At 38.1% G+C, this 17,619-nt stretch overlaps 1 protein-coding gene across 13 annotated transcripts in view; it reads right to left on the bottom strand.

The window, feature by feature from the left end:
* LPP (LIM domain containing preferred translocation partner in lipoma) overlaps window positions 1-17,619 on the bottom strand; it is a 632,552-nt gene that overhangs the window by 150,969 nt on the left and 463,964 nt on the right. For all 13 annotated transcript variants that reach the window (XR_008997202.1, XM_036875183.2, XM_057501065.1 and 10 more), the window contains one exon: window positions 7,616-7,742. Coding sequence is in view for 12 of the 13 variants with exons in the window: in XM_036875183.2 (XP_036731078.2) it covers window positions 7,616-7,742 (127 nt within the window). In the remaining variant the exon portion in view is untranslated. The remainder of the gene's footprint in view (window positions 1-7,615; window positions 7,743-17,619) is intronic.

Raw genomic sequence — 17,619 nt, 5'->3', positions numbered from 1 at the left:
TGGCAAGTCTGTACACAATTTTCATTTATAGGTTCATTAATTAAGTATATATTAAACACCTATAAGACAGGCATTGTTCTAGAACCAAAGAAAGGGACACAGCAGTGAAATAAAAATTATCACCTTTGATCAGACTTACAGTCTAGTAGGAAAGAAAGACAATACCACAAATAAGTAATTGGATGGGGATGAGTTAAAATGATAATAGGAATCTCTTAACTATGTTGTATTTGAAAATCAAGGAGCTTAAGGCAGTTTATATATACATAGGTCCTAGAAGTTACTGATTTTCTTCCGTTATTTTTAAGGGGAGTGTGTTCTTTACCCAAGTTTGAATAAGGCATGTCCAGGTTTGGGTTCATGAAAGCAGCAGGCCCAATCTACTTCCTCACCTTTGTGAATAGCCCTGCCAGCCCTTTCCTGCCCCCAGAGACTAATTTCTTTTTTTTTTTAATTAAAGTATCATTGATATATAATCTTACTTTGGTTTCAAATATACAACCCAGTGGTTCAACAGTTACTCATATTATTAAATCCTCACCCCTCTCTAGTGCAGTCACTGTCTATCAACGTAGTAAGATTTAACAGAATCAACTAATTTCTATTCTTTTAGAAAGGGAATATTGGCTATGGAGTTCAAAACACTCCTAGTTGTATGACCTTGAACAAGTCATTTGGGCTTCACTTTTCTGGAAAAAGAAAGGTTGTCCTAAAAAGTCTCTAAGTTTAAATTCTTCTTTATGTTACTGTAATTCTAGGTTTCCAAATCAATGCTTAAAAACTTGTTATATGACCATATTAATTAAAAATTAACATGTGCTAAGATGGAACACATAAAATGCTTAGGATTATTTATTTAGTACTGTAAACATATACTGCCTTTAGCAAACATTTTACCAGAAATCACTACCACAAAAGGAAATATATCTAATATGTCTCATTAACTAGAAAACATTCTATCCTAATGACCCACAGATACCTTAAACAAAGAGCTGGAGAGAAACGAAACCAAGAAATCCATTTTTTCCCAAATCAATATAACATTTTCTCTAAACCACTCACTTTCTAATTTTTCTTCCAGTGTGGTTTTGGGGTTTTTAATTAATTAGGCCATTTTTCTTTGGAAATAAGATACTTAAAAGGCCTCAGGTTCCACCTATACTAAAGGCAGCTGCCCACTTGGAGTCAATTTCCAGTTTGTAGTTGACAGGAACACTTTGAAAACCTTTTTCTTGACATAAAATAATAAAAAACAATGAAATACAAATTAATTAGTACCTCTCATTTGAGACCCTCTTAGCACTTTTCAAAGAAATCAGATTGTTCCTTGTACTAACGAAAAAGCTAAAGCACAGAACATGTCAACTGATCTATTTTATCATCCCATGAGCAATCCAGGAACATGGCGCTAAGACAGTGTTATGGGGTGGAAAGAGAGAAGGATCTGGAGTCAGTAGGCTGGGCCCCTGTGCAATTCTGCTGCTTAGGGCACCTACGACTGGTGGGGTGATAGTGGCCCTGGAGAGCGGGGAAAACTCAGTCACTCCAATCTCTTATGTTGTCATATGCCAAGGAGAAACAAAGATACTGTTTGCAAGGCTGCTCTCTTGCTCAAAAGGTATAACAAGTTTGAAAGTGCTTTACAAAGCATTATGTAGGTTAGCTGTAATCATACAATAACGAAAATTTAGAGGTAGAACTAGAAATTGGATACAAAAGTCTGATTTCACCCAAGTTTAGATGCTTAAGTCACTGTGCTTCCAAAATCTAATCTCATAGTTCATGAGATGTTTGAATACTTATCATCACTTCTCCAGCAGGGGTTACTGGGCATTGGCCTAGACTCTTCCAAGAATTTGCCTCTGTTAAAAAAGTGAATTCATGGGGACTCACCAGCTTTCCTGCCCTTGCCTTTGCTGCTAACTTTGAAAAGCACACATATTAAGTTGAATTCCTTTTCCTTTCAGGCATGGCAGTTCCCCGGTAGCAATCAGGGCTCCAGGTTTTCTTTCCTCCACACCTTCATCTGTACCTCAGAGAGTGGTTTCCAGGTTCCTAAGCATCTTAGTCCTAGTTCTCTGGATATGTTCACTTATCTATTGGTCTTAATAGTATTGAAAAGAAATGGACTATCTTCCCCATTGTTGGGGGTACTCTGCTTCTATTCATTGGACCTGCATTTTGCTCTCAATTGAGAAGATACACATCACCAAGTATGGTGAGCTGATGCTATCAATAAAGTAATTGCAGGTATGCCTTCTTCTCTTCAGGCTCACCAGGTACCAGCTTGCTGTTGCCTCATATCTTCCACTTCTGTCTGATTGGCATTTGAAGCAGCACAGCCTAGTTCCTCTAGAACAAACTCTTGGCTTTATGCAAAATTTCTCAGTATACCTTATCAACAATACTCACAAACAAAAAAAATTCTTAGATAAATGCCAAGGTCTATGAAGATAATTCATCTACTGCTATTCTGAAGGCTTAGAGATTCTTCAAACAGTTCACTGAACAACTTTAAGATTCATACACTTCAATTTTTTTGCTTTTCTTAAAAGAAGGAATAAGACCACTCAGTGTAAACAATGCCAAGATAATTACAGCTTTGTGTTTAAAAATAAGCTGGTAGATATTTTCAGTCCATCCTCAGATACATTGTGGTATCCATTTCCATAGATACTGTATTCTAATAGTGTTGTCTTTGGCCTTAGTGTTCGCACAGACACACCACCATTATTTTGGAAAGAATCATGCTATGGTCACATACATAGATGTGTGGAAACTCTACATACAAATATATTTCCTCTTTCAAAGTGAATTAAAGCACAAAAATTAGAGGCTCTGAATTTATCAACCTACATGGGAAACTCTTGGATAAATTCAAAGAGATGTGTCAAAAATACACAGACACAAACTCAACATTCCTTTACATTTCTCCTTTAAAATTCTCTGAAAAATGTAAGTACTAATGCTGTCATCTAGCCCTGTAAGCTCCCCAATTTTCTAGCAATGAGACCTTTCTCCTCCAAGAATTTCATAGCTAATTTAAAAATTCCACTCCTATTTTAAGTTCTGTATCCTAACTTATAATAACTTATAGTTCATCAGTCCTTCTTCTTTCTACGCATCTATCCTTGGAGCTGAGAGTCTCCTCTGGTATAAACATACTTTTCTAGTTGCCCAGGGAAACAGGGTGCTCCAAGATGCAAAAGCTTGAACCAAGGCATGCAGCTTTGCTGCAAATGAGGTGAGCTGAAGACTCACTGCCTGGCTAATTGGATGAGATGAACATTTTTTTTCTTACATCCAACTTTCTTCTATTTCCTTTCTTCCCACCCACAGGGTAGTGTTTTGAGTCCCACTCGAGACCTCATTGCCAATGGAAAGACACTTGGGAGTCTGGCATAGCTCACACATAATCCCACGTAGATGGAAAATGTTCACAGCAGGAGAGACTTTATCCTCTCTTCAAAGCTAAGGACTTACCCAACTGTTGTATTATGGTTCATTCTTTGTGGCATTTACCTAATAGGGTAACGCAACATTCACAGTTTTTGATGAAGATGGAAGAGGAAGGGTATGGAAACACTAAAACTAGCACTTTCCAGAAAAAAAAAAAAACATGGTGGGGAGGGACAGCTGAGACTCAACTGTAGGTTTCTGCTTGTCATATTTTATGAGGGACTGATTTGAGAAACCAAGAGGAGCTGTAGTTATCAGCAATTTGCCTTCTTCCAAAGTCAACAAAAGGGCTAGTCAGCCAACATAGTTGGTAGGGAGGTGTTAGGTATGCTGTCTTCTTAAAGTATATATTTGAGCCATAGCAAAAAGCTCATGCTTAGTATTATATCAGCTTATTCAGGAGTTGTAGATAGTTAAAATTCATTGTCAGTGACACTGAAGTTCAGGCTACGAAACTTATGGCCTGGAGCACAGGGTGACTCTCACTTGAAGATCAAGATTTCAGGAAGGAAAGGATGACATGAGGCAGTGATCCCCCAACTATTGACAAGCTGCAGGAACAATATACACCTTTCTGTAATGGTGATGAATCAGAATAGACTTGAGCAGAGTAAGTCCAAATCCTGAAACCTGCTAGCTACGTGGCCCTTAAGAACTCATTGAGTCTCTCTGAAACTCTTTGTTTCCTCACTTGAAAACTGAAGACATCATCCTCAGACCTGTCGCTCCGACCATGGCTATGAACAGGCTTTTTAAAGCGGTGGAGCCTTAGGTCACTTACCAGCTTTTGTCATTACCGCCATAACGGTTATCATCTCACCAACTGTATAAAGGGGAGTACCCAGTAGAAAATAAGGAAACATACAAAAGAAAGGGAAATTTCAAAGATTCACTGTAGTTATAAAAATAGTCAAGTTTAGAAGGCAACAAATATGACTCTCTACTTCTCCCATCCAATAAGGAATCCTAAGATGATTCATTTGTGACAAGCTTTGATACTTTTTCGGGGAACTAGGGGTGTCCTGTGTAGCTGTGTATAAATAGCATTTCTAGCTGTTTTAATCCAAAGTGATTCTGTTCTTCCCACAATATATATATCTATTTATCCATCTACCAATCACCTATCTAATCCGTTGCAGACATACTTCAACATTTTGCTCCTAAAAATAATGCTATTGTCCTGTATAACCACAAAGCCATTACTATATTCAAGAGATTAATACTGATATATTATTTCATATATAGTTTATATTCACATTTCTTCAACTTTGTCCCAGATACTGTTTTTGATCCAGAGTCCAACTGAGCTGCATGCCTTGCATTTGAATGGCATGCCTCTTTAATCTCCTTTAATCTAGAATAGTCTTCTTTTAACACTGACACTTTTGAAGAATTCAGGACAATTATGTTGAAGAATGCCACATCACCTGGATTAGGAACAGACATGTTTCCTAATGGTTGCCTTCATGTTAAATATTTTAGTAAGACTATTACATTGGTAATGTGGTATACTTCTTACTAAATTTTCTCAGCTGCCATATGCCAATTTTTCCCACTATTGGTGACACCAAATTTTATTACTTGGGTTGAGGTGTCTATCAGGTCTCCCCATTGGAAAGGTATCTTTTCTCCTTTGTACTTAGGTCATCTGTGAGGTGATCTTCTGATATCCCTCCCAATACTTTAAACATATCATAATTGCAGTTTGTTAATTATTGGAAAAACTATGAAGAGTAATGAGAAGCTCCATAATGAAAAAAACCAAAAACTAAAAATGTATTCATGAATCATTCTACTTAAGGGAAAAAGAGAGGGAAAAAAAAAAAGAAGGAGGCTGCCTGGGAAGAAAGCAACATGGCCAGGGGGGATCCACTCCATTGACATCATTTGTTGACATTTTCTTCCCTCGCTTCTTGGTGCAGCTTGTAATCTAGTAGGAGATTGTTAGCATGAAGACATTTAATGCCTTTCAACAAATCAGGTATAGTGTCAGTGACAATTCCAGCATTAAATAGGCAAAGGGATGGAAAAAGAGAGAAGATGATGAGGCAGTGGTTGGGTCGGGGTCCTGAGGCCAGAGAGAGAAGTTCTTTTAGGAGAGTGCTTGGCAATGCTATTTACAGTCCAGAATGAAACTAAGGTAAAATTCTGACAGACAGCAAAAGAGGACTCTTTTACCTTATGTAACCCTTAGATCAGGCACTCGTGATGCAAATGTGCAGACATACAGCCTTCCTTCATCTCCAAGCAGACTTACAGACCCTGTCTTCCATGCTCACCTAGTACCTCAGGCTGACTCAACATGGTGATGATATCTGCACTGATACCTCTTACATCTGCCTCTCTCTTGTCCTTCCCAAGAACTCGTGAACCCTGTGAGGGCAGAGCCCCTGAATCTGAGTGTCCCTAACACCCAGCACAGTGGCAAACATGAGAAATGTGCTCAGATACATTTAAGGAGTGGAATCATAAGTGACGGTTCTGTTAACTCATCTTCTGCCCCTGCTTCTACCTAGCCAGTAAGAGGCAGGGCTGGCATTCACAACAAGGCATTCTGGCTTTGGAGTCCACAGTCTTAACCAGTATTCATGGAACAGTACCCACAGCATTTGATCTCAAGGTGCAAGGGCTCATTATGTAAGAGTTAGTCAGGCATTAAAAATTCTCTCCACATTGGCCCCAACTTAATTCTCCAACCTTACTTCTCAACGTTGTGCCTTCCCACCTAGGTGCTTCACTCCAGTGATTTCATTTCCCATCATGTTAAAATTCCCCCATAAGAAATTACATCACTTTTCGACTATTGCCTCACTTCTAAATCTCTATTAGCATAACTTTAAAGACTTAAAGGGTAACTGCTCTATAAACACTTTTCCCTTCCTGCTTGAGTATGACCTCTCTTCTTCTTCTGAATTCTCAAGGAACTTGGGATGAACTTTAATTAAGTCACTTGTTCCTTTCTGTCTTGTGTTATGATTACACACCATAACTCTGTACACATCCCATATAAGACAATAAACACTTTTAAAGGTATGACCCATGTCTGCCTATCCCCATACGTCTCCACCACCTAGCAGAGTAGCTTGTATGTAATAAGCACTTTGTAGATGTTTTCTACACAAAGTAAATGTTCCTTGAATAATCCTGGCTTCAACTCATATTTTGTTCATTCTGTCTGATTAGAAAAGAATACTTTTCTCTTATTTTCCATCTGTCCACAGCTGATCTTCTTCATAAAACCTTTCCTAATTATCCAGCCTAAACTTTTGAAGATGATGGACATGTTTTGTCTGGATTGTGCTGACAGTGATACAAGTATATACATATGCCCAAACCTACAAGTTGTATATGTTAATTATGTGTGGTTCTTATACCTTGACAAAGCTGGGGAAAAGCTTTTAGAGAGGGGAAAAAGATGGATAGGCCTAACATCTGGATTCTAATCCAGTCCTGCCTTTTACTAGCTGTTGATATTGGGCAGATTGCTTAACATTTTTATGCCTCAATTTACTGATCTGGAAGTAAAAATAGCATTTACCTCACAAGGTTGTATTTCTTCTGTTAAGATGAAATTGGTTAATTCTTATGAAGTACATAAAGTGGTGCTGTCATATTGTAACAGCAAAAAGTTAATCATTATGCTACATTCTGTTTCATGGTTTACAATTAATTGGTAATGATTATTTACCAATTGGTGATACATGTCTACTTCTTGCTAGGAAATTAAATTTAAATCAGCTACTATTAATGGATTTTTAATAGGCATATCTAGTTTTCTTAAAGCATAAAATAACTTTGATTACTGAGTATATACTATATGCCAAGAACTTGGTAAGTGCTTTCTATAAATATTTCATTCAATACTCACAGTAACAGTGTAAGTAGCTATTATTTTCATACTGTAGATAAGGCAAAACAAAAACAAAGATTTAAAGAGGGTAAGCAATTTGTTCAAGTTGTCTAAGCTAGGTAAATAGTAGAACTGGGACAGTTCTTAAAGGGAAAGATAATTCTTTAATATATATGTGTTTCCCAGGGTACTTATATACTTATTAACAGTTACTATCTATGTTCAATTTTCTTTACTGCTATACATTTTGTTGTTAAGATATTTGAAGCATGTATACTTGGTATGTCAACTCCAGACCCCACTCACCAAAGTATTCATCAGCAGGTGGATTTTCCATATCATACAGCATCTTCTTGGTCAGATGCTCAAGCTCATCTTCAGGCCGGAATGAGGTGGGGACAGCTGGAGGCCCCATTGACCCTGGAAGTCCACCCTGAAAGACAGAGAACACATAGGCCTTTAAATGTAATCTAGACATCAATCAAGGTAATCAAAAAGGATTTGCATTGTAGAAGAAAAAGCACTGGACATAGTTAATAAGAGTTCTGGGTCTTAGAACCAATTTTATCAGTTATTCAGTCTGACCTTGGACACACCACTTTATTTACCTGCCATATCTACATAAGTCATGTCTCAGGCTTTAGCAATCCGTGTTTACAACAGCAGGAATTTTCATTCAACAATTGCTAAGCAGTCACTATGGAGCAGTGGTATATTTATAAAAGAAGATGAATAAATTGGGCCTCCCCCCTTAGAAAGTTTATAGACAAGTGAGACATATAAGCACATTGATAACTAAAGATAAAGCAACTGTAGGAAGTACCCATTCAGGGTACCATAGAGACCTCTCACATAGCCTGAGAGGAAGAATTCCAGAGGAGATGCAGTGGTACAGATGAGGACTTATTTAGTTAAAAGAGAAGAAATATACAGGATTCTCACACGTATGTTAAAAAAATGTCATGTGGCAAAAGGAGTTCCTGGCAGTTGTGTATTTCTAGACCATGTATAAAGTTTGATTTAGGAAACAAGATGGATTTTATCTAGTGCATGGGGGGCAGAAATGAATGACCTTATATTTCAGTTAAGCAGTTAAGTGGTATTTTCTCTCAGCACTACAAATAGCCAAATATCAAATGAGGAAGATAAATCAGTAGTACTGACATTGGGTTGGTGTTGAAATAGGTGGGTGAGCCAGAATTAAAGCAATGTCAGGGAATCAAGTGTCAGGTGAAAGATTGTTGAAATGATCAACCAAGAATCTAATTATCTGGGGAAAGAAGAAAGGCCAGACACTAGATGCAAAATAGCTCTGTGTTATGTATGTAAATAAAAGGGAATCTATATTTTCTTTTGCCTATAACTTTGACTGTTTCCAATATCATACCCCAACATCTTCAATCAAAGTGTTTATAAGTGTTAAGTTTATAAAATGTTTAGAAATAATGATGTCCACCATGGCTAACAGAGAGGAAGATGAGACTGGGAATGCTCATCCTTGATGTTTACACATAATTAAGAGTTTCTCCTTTCATAAATAGTTTACAAGAATCATTTAAAAAAAAACCTGGAGTTGAATATTCATTCACCTGTTAATCTTCACTATACCAAATGGGTTATTGGATGTGAAACTTCCTATGAAGCACTAATTCCTGTACAAATGTTTCATTGTTACTGACAATGTGTATTTCAGCAGCTCCACGATGGGTATTGTCTGTGTGCTGTCTAACGCATCAAGTACCTTCTAAAAATATATGAAATTGTTAATTGGTACCTATTTGGACTTTATGAGTATCTTCCATTTTCAGGTTTTAAAAAATGTACAGAAAGTTGGAGTACAGACATGCAAAAGGCTGGAAAGACCAAGAATTTTTGTCAGTCCCTAATCTTAATCATGGGATTTTATTTTACCATTGGACAATCTGGATTGGAAATGGAAAACAGTGAATAAACTATGGCATGTGGCAGGCGACAGAGACAAAAAAATAGAGCTGCATGCTGGACTCAGAGGAATCATTCCTATGCATTACGAGATAAGGAAATTTGACACACGAAAAGACCAGAGGAGGTCTAGGCATGATAAAACCAAGACAAGAGCCCATCTTGGACACATTTACTCAATAAACATTAAATATTATTAAAGTTAGGGCCTCCTCTAAGATGCAAATGATGCCTACACTATAGAGTTGGAGTGTGGGTTAAAGGTGCTATTGAATCACTCATTTATTCTTTTGTTTATCAGTGTATCCACTTATCAATTCAATACCTATTTTGTGAGCCCTCTGCAAGCATCAGTGAGGGACACAAAGATGTACCAGACACAGTCATTGCCTTTAAGAGAACTGGAGTCTAGTGGGGATGAGAAACATGCACAAATGATTATCAAGAGTATGTGTAGATATGAACATTGGAGGAGTGATTTGTTAATAATACCAATCTATAAATTGCACATATGCTACCCACTTCTAGGAAAATTTTACAGAAATGCCCATAAAGTTAGCAAACCAAGGCTGGTCACAGAAACTATATTTGAGAGGAGGACAAAAGTTAACAATTTAACCACCCATCCATGGGTAAGAGGTCAGCAAAACAGACATTTATAGATACATAGAATGAGTATGAATAGGTTTTAAAAGAGTACATTATAAATCTATTTGTACAAGTATATATACTTGTTATCAAATTATAGCCGTGTTATCAAATTAATAGACCCAGTAATAGAAAAGGACATTTAAATGATGATCCCATGTTATAAAGTTAAGTGCAGTTTAATTACCTACAGTTCTATAGATAGGAAAAGAAAGGGCATATATTTAAGTGTTTAACTGTATCTAGGGTTGGAATCCTGGGGCCTTTCTCTTTCTAAGCTTATGTTTCCTAATTTTTTAGGATGTGATTTTACTTCTACAGTCCATGAAATTATAGCTTTTTTAATGTGATGAATTCAAGTGATAAGGATATGCTGGATACTCAGAAAGCCCTATAATAGGTCAAGTGGGGAACTCTGAGAGGAACAAAAGGTCAGGGGTGAGAAGCAACTCGGTATGCGTGGGGAAAACTGGAGGTGGTTCTCTGTTTAAAACTGGAGAGCAGAGAGACAAGAAAGAGTCAGTTAAGTTAATCACTGCCAAGCCACGCTGAGGTGGGACCCACACGGACCAAGGCTGCTTTGAAAATCTGATGAGCTTAACTCCCTTTTGGCAAAGGATGGCATCCATAAAAATGCACATAAAGTACACTTACAATTGCAGGATGTTCACTGACCACAGGAAACGATTATCTAAAGATCCTCAGGTGGAACATCCAGGCAATAGAAACTAGAGTAGGGATTTTTCACAGGGGAGTAAACTAATCAGACTTAGGAAGTTCTCCCTAGAATGGAGGGAGGATGGGAGAGCTCTGAAGACTGAGACAGGGAGTTTTCCATCGTCTATTTGCAGCCAGAGACTTAACTATGACACTAACTTGGGGTCCTTAGGTGAGCTTGTGAATCTTTCGTAACTGCTGATTTCCTTCTGTGTGCGAGAGGCTTGCCAGTGCCCCCTCCCAGTCTTTGTGAGGATTAAAATGAGAGAGCTGGCATCTCATGCTGTATAGAGCTTAACTACTTTCAAATCATGGTACCAGAGGGACTTTATATGGATCCCCCAACCTGCCTCTGAGGCAGGGGACAATTCAGTTCAGGTGACAAAACTAAAGACACAGATGGGAAAATGACCAAGACTTTCAATAAAGGGAACTGGAACCCCAAATAGGGGTCACCTGACTACAAATGCCACACATTGCTTCCCACAGAGAAAGTGCTAACCAAACTAGTAAACACTGCATCTGATATTAATTTCTGTTGGCTGTTTTAATTTAAATCAACAACTCTTAAGGAAAACCCGGTAATTCCTGCTTCTAGTGTTAGGGTAGATCTTCAAGGAATGGACACAATTTATCATTTGGGCCTAACATCTGCTTCCCTTTTAACAAAAACAAGGGCAGTAAGAAAGCCAAGTATGTCCTCTATAAATCTAAGCCAGGAATTCAGATTATACCCTTAGCACTTACATTTCAAGTAGAGGTCTAATTTCAAAGTACTACCTTGTCAGTATTTTACAGATATTAAGAAAAAAATATCATTCCTTTTATGCTCCAAATACTTGCTTGAGATACTGTTTCTTCAATAATACACTTGGAAAGGCTCTTTTCTTTTAGAGTCTAACCTCACATATCCTCATCTTGGATTCCTTGTATTTCTCATGTGGAAAGACCCAGGAGATCATCACTTCCAGTCTTTCTAAACCTTATTTGGCTACAGAAATACACCCTCCCTCCATTAACTCCCCCACCCCCCCAGTGCTAATACTTAGCAACTGTGGGATACATACTAATAAAAACACAGGTTCCTCAGTTTCCAGTCTGTCACACTGAGAAGGACATAGTCCAGGACTTACTTTGGGGTTCAAATCCCCTAAGTGGTAGTTTAATCCTTTTCTCACTGGGATGGTGAGACCACTTTTAATTTCTCTCAGGAGTGCTTAGGACTCAACACATCCTAGGAAAAATTAATAACTGTGTCCAATTCAGTTTTTATTAAGCAGCTTCTACAACTGCATCTGGGTAATGGAATAATTGAAGATTTGTGGGGTGGGGATCTGGAAGAGGACACATTTCATTATTTTGTTTTTTATTTCTTTAAAAATAGAAATTTACAAAGTATCAGCAGTATATTCCTCATATCTGTGTGATACTTTTCAAGGTGCCTGCTTTCACGTGCATGTAATTTCAAATGTTTATACAACAACCCTGTACAACAGGTAATTAATTTTATGGAAGGGGAAACTGAGGCTTAGAGAAGGTAAGTGAAGCAGGTGCTGCCCCTGACGGAAGCAGAGCCCTGACTGAAGCTCTGGGTGCAGAGCTGGGTGTGTTTCTGCCCCAAGGCAATGGCTCTCCAGGTTCTGGTGTCCTGGTCTCCATGCCCTTCGAGCTCCATTATTCTGTAGTAATTTGGATTTTAAACTACTGACTCTGTTATCTAAGGAGAGGACTTTTTTTCAGAGTGGAGGACTGCAAAATAGTGAAACAAAAGCCCTGCAAAACAAATATGAACAATGCCTCTAGCCTGTTCTAAGAAAAAGACATTCTTATAAGTGTCAATACTAATCAGCTACATGTGTGTTCTTTGAAATGTCTGAACTTCCTAGTAAAGGCAAAACATTATATGATGCACAGAAGAGTTTATTGATAATAGATTTCAGAGGACTACTTCAAAATTCTCTTAACATTTTTCTCCTAAGGAGCTGTCATGTGCCAAGCACTATTGTTATAAAGTCAAATCATTCAGGATTCCGGCCACTGACATCTCAGAGTTTAGGAAGAAAGAGACATGAAAATAGATAATTACAATAAAGTTTAAGTGCTAAAACACAGGTATTAAATTCAATGTTTTGAGATGGGAGAAGGCTGCTAGGAAGGTGATGAACTTTCAGTTTGATCTTGAAGGATAAATTGGAGAGGAAAGTAAGAAAGAAAGAAGGAAATGAAAATAAAAGGAAAGAAAAGAGAGGGTGGGAAGGAAAGGATGAGAAGAAAAGGAAAAGAGAAGGAGAAAAGTTAAGACATGACAAAAATTATATGTAAAAGGACATGTATATTAGATAAAATGTCAAGAAATAGAAGAGGAACACAGCAAGATGAGGCTAGATAAATGGGCTGTGGTCAATGTCAAGACTGTTTTAGGCAACCAGAGAATCATTAGGAGATTTAAAAATGGGGGCTGACTTTTTAAAGTCCTTCTTCTGAAATGTGCACATTGGCAACCACTTCAAACACCAAAGCCAATGATGCCTTAAAAAATGCAATTAGATATCAAGTTATTTCTGAGCAACTTAATGGCTAATATGTTTCAGAGGACCTCTGATTTTACTAACTGAGGCAGAGACTGCTAACTGCTCACCAAAAATCTGTTCCCTTTTCTTTTTGAACACACAGCTAGGCTAAGTTTTCATTCTTTCTTGCAGTTAGATGTGGCCATGCCAGGCGCAATGAGGACAGAACTTACCACGTGGAGGCGAGCCATCCAGGCCAGCCTGCCTCAGACTATTACAGAATATGTCTGGAAAGTCATAGACTCAAAGTTTAATGGTTGCAAGGGATGGGAGAGTGGTTGGTATCCTTTCTCTTTATATTTTTCTAATATTTTCCTTTTTCTAAAGTTTTTTTTTTTCTTCAGATAACGTTTTTTCCTGACACAAGTCAGGAAATGGAAAATGTCCAAGTATCTGGTACCGGTTCTCGTCTACTGTGGTTCTTTTCTTCCTAGGGGTCTACCTATTAATCATTTCAGGGAGCTTAATATGAATACTGCATCCAAATTTGGCTCTAGAATCCTGGTAAAAGTTGTGGGTGAGGCTGTACAAAAATGAGGAGTGTTTGTGCAAACAAAATATACATGGATTGGTGCGCAAGAGAACTCTGCCAGATTAAGAATAAAACAAATGATAATATCTGTCATATTTATATAACACTTCATGGTATTTTGAATTGTTGTTATATATTCTTACATAAAAACCTATAAGTGCAAAGACCTATTTATCTTTTTTTTTTGTAGTTCTGCCTTTAACTTGTCCAGTAATGTTCATCAAATCATTTCTATTCCCTGAGACAAGTATTTTTATGTGTAAAATGATGTTTTCAAAGTCTCCTTTGATTGTATTCTGTGATATTTTTGTGTCCATAATATGCAGGGCACTTGTCATTACAGATATTTACAGTAAAATCACATACATATTTTTGGATACTGTGCAGTCTATAAAAACAGATATACAGTGAGTAAGTGGAAACCTCATTATTATAGAGCTTTCCATCGACAGGACTTACACCACTTGTCAGCATCCCCTGAAACAATCTACGACTTCACTCAGCATTCTGAATCTGAGTAAGCAGTTGGCAGGTCACAGGGCTTCTGCAGCCTACTGAACTCTCACTCCATGTGGGCTATGAAACCAAGAACATACAAAGGCGGACTGCCTTATCCTACCCCCACCCCTCCTTGGAGGAATAATTCCACTGTTCCTCCTAGAGCGGAAAGGAACCATGGTAAACAGCTTCCACTAAGACACAAAAAGCGAAGACCCCCAGGAGAACAGCTTGGATCTTTGAAACCACCAGGTTAACTGTTTGAATACATGTGCTTACAATCCATTTTATAAAATGGTTTTCCAGTTCTGTCATTATGCTGGTCTCTTGAATTAGGGAGAGGTTGACCTCAGCCAGGGTCATTTTTCTCCCATGAGTCCTTACCTGCTGCTGATTTCCTAGTTACACAGTGCTAGCATACTTGAACTTAGTACAGATCTGCACCTTACCAGAAAAGCACCACCCCAGCAAATAAAATAGCAGGAAAAGGCAGCCAAGACATTCAGGGAGATTACATGATAATGAATACTCTATCACTCGGGTACCAGAGTTGCTCATTTTTCTTGTCCATTTGTAATGATGTACAAGAGGTTCCTTCTCTCAGAGGGAAAATAACTTCAATTATGTGTTCTTGAAAAAAGAAACATTGAAATTACCTTCTTTCAAAAGGTAGAATTAGCCCCATTTTGGAGCTGAAAGCCTGCCAGAAAAAAATATATGTTTCTGATATTTTCATTCTTTTCTCCCCTCTATTTAACCGTGTCAAGTTTGCAGTTTGCAATTTCCTGAAGTTCCTTCTACTTTCTGACTCTCACTGAATTATCATACTCTACTCTCAATATCTTTTGTTTAATAGAAGGAGCACCCACCCTTTCAGGCCAAAGGCAGAAGATATGCTGGACATACAATCTGCTTCAGGGTAAAAGCAATGGGCCAAAGAGAAAGAAGGGGCAGGGTGAACCAGCTAGTAACAATTCAAAACCAGAAATGAACATTCCTCAGAGCTTCACGGGAGTAGAAAAGCATGTTCTTCGTTCTTCTAGTCATAAGCTTCATTTTCTTGGGGAATGTATGGTAAAGGCACAAAGACAACTCAGACATTTTGACTTTAAAAGTTTGACCCTAGCTTTGAAAGCGATTCTAGTTAGTCTTCAACTGTGAAAACCTTGATTTTCTTACAACCTCTTTCTCATACTCCCCTCCTCATACCATGCATTGATACCTTAATCACCTGTGTTAAGCCAAATCTGTATTCACGGTGAAGGGCTGATGATTTTGAATTACAGGAGGTGAAGTTGCTGGATGTCACTGCAGCCAGAGGAAGGTGCCCCCTGAGGGGGCCTGTGGAGGGTGAGCGCCAAGGTATTGCAGAGATGAGGGCTGAGCTGCAGGAAAGTGACCCTTCTCCACGCTCACCACCCTCAGTTCCCACAGGTCAAGAGTGCCTGGACTTGGAGCATACCTGCTCCTGGGCCTGATGTCTAGGGTGCCATTTCAGTTCCATGAGGGTTTGTTTCTACCTATCATTGTTTCTCTTATGTATAAACTGGAAGATTATAATAGCTAAAGGAAGAAGCCTTGCAAAATATTAAACATCAAATATGCGACAGCTATAATTACCAAGAGGAGCCGTTAAAGACCACAGACAATGCTGATTTTCTTCTTGGAAGTGGAATGTCTGCAGAGTAATCTCTCCAGCACCTCTCCACCTCCCTATTTGCTGATGAAGTATTTCAGGGTAGTACATCTGATTTTCACAGTAATTGTTTTAGCAAGAGATAGAATTACTTTGAGTTTTTTAACTATAAACCTTGAAATACACGACCTTCGGTGAATGCATACCTTGCTGGCTCTCCAAACCGTTAACCTTTCTACATCCTAGCCTTTGGCACCAGAAGATAAATAGTAAAAGCCGAGCTTATGTCTGACTCTTCAGAATAAAGTAGCTTCCCTTATCCTTTCCTGCCTAGAAGAGCTCCAGGTAAAAAGGGCACAACCATGGATGTTCTACCTGGCAGGCAAAAGCAGGAAAGGTGAGAAGCAAGGATCCTAGATCCTCTAGGTCAGAGGAAGCTAGATCAAAGATCTCTTGCCAACCTAATTCATAGTTCTCATTTCACAGTGCCTTCTGTCTCTGTTCCCAGGCAGTCCTCCTTAAAGGAGAAAGTGAGTTGCCTCTAAGGGGTGATAAGGGGATAAAGATCTCTCTCCATTTGCTCCACTCTTACATACCATTTTACATTGTTCCTACACAAAGTTAAAAGAAGCTATTTCTACAAAACTATTGCTAAAATCTACATGCATCCCTCCCCATAGATTAAGCTTTATGTATGTTATATGTAAAGAATTAGATATAACAATGGTAAGACAATTATAAGATTATTTCCATTGGTAAATTTTATCTCCACAAGACTCAAGACATAAAAGTTTGATGAATGGAACAAACTGCTGTTCAAGGTTGTGTTTTCAAACTAAACCAGGTCTTGGTCTTTGCTGTGCCCCACTGGTACCTGGCAGCAACTTTCTCTTAGAAGACAATTCATCTTTTATTGGTTTCCTGGAACAAGGCAAAGGGCTAGTTGCTCCAGCATTGAAAAGATTTTACCACAATGTACTGCTTTCTATACATTATTCCACAGAAAAGTTATCCTTGACCAGAAGCTACACTTTTAATAATGTTATATCAAATAGAAATCAGTGTTTCTCTTAGTGGGGATCTAGCCCTGACTGTGGTCCTAATAAACTATGTTCAAGATGGGGTTTTGCCAATTCAGTATTGTTAGACATACAGATTATCTCACAATTCTTGCCATTATCATATTAAAAAATGGGAGTATATTAAAATAGTACATAGGATAATTACAAATGCATAAAAATATATATACAAGTACACCAGCATATGTGTCTCTGGAGGTATTAAAAAACAGGTACTAAAAGGAAATACACCCAAATGTTGACATGGCTCATGTTAGCATGGTAGGGTGATGAATACTTCAATTTGTTTCTTAAGAATTTTGAGGTTATATACATACATAGCAGAAAGTAATGGCCCCCAGAAAATACTAAGTATACCTTATAAAACATGGGATTTCAGGCTTTTCTTTAGTATTTTCAGATATGAAGCCCGAAGAGAATGGAGAGAACCTAAAGTGAGGACAATCTGTTGAAAAAAAGAAAGGCACCTAGATCTTCAGTCTGATATGCATAGAAACACTTTCCTACTGTACAAGCTGTTTCTATCTAGTGGGCTTGACAGATGCCTGAACATGACACAAAACACTGAAATAACATGCAAATCAGTTTTCGGTTTTAATATGCAAATATGACGCTTGGCACATTACTTTCCATGGCTGAGGTAAATTTCTGTTTTTGAGTTTTTCGTGGGAAATGCATACCAGCAAACA

Source organism: Manis pentadactyla, chromosome 1, assembly GCF_030020395.1.
Source record: "Manis pentadactyla isolate mManPen7 chromosome 1, mManPen7.hap1, whole genome shotgun sequence".
In the NCBI taxonomy this organism is placed as follows: domain Eukaryota; kingdom Metazoa; phylum Chordata; class Mammalia; order Pholidota; family Manidae; genus Manis; species Manis pentadactyla.
The sequence above is the reverse complement of the archived record's forward strand: the minus strand, read 5'-3'. Positions and strand labels throughout refer to the sequence as shown.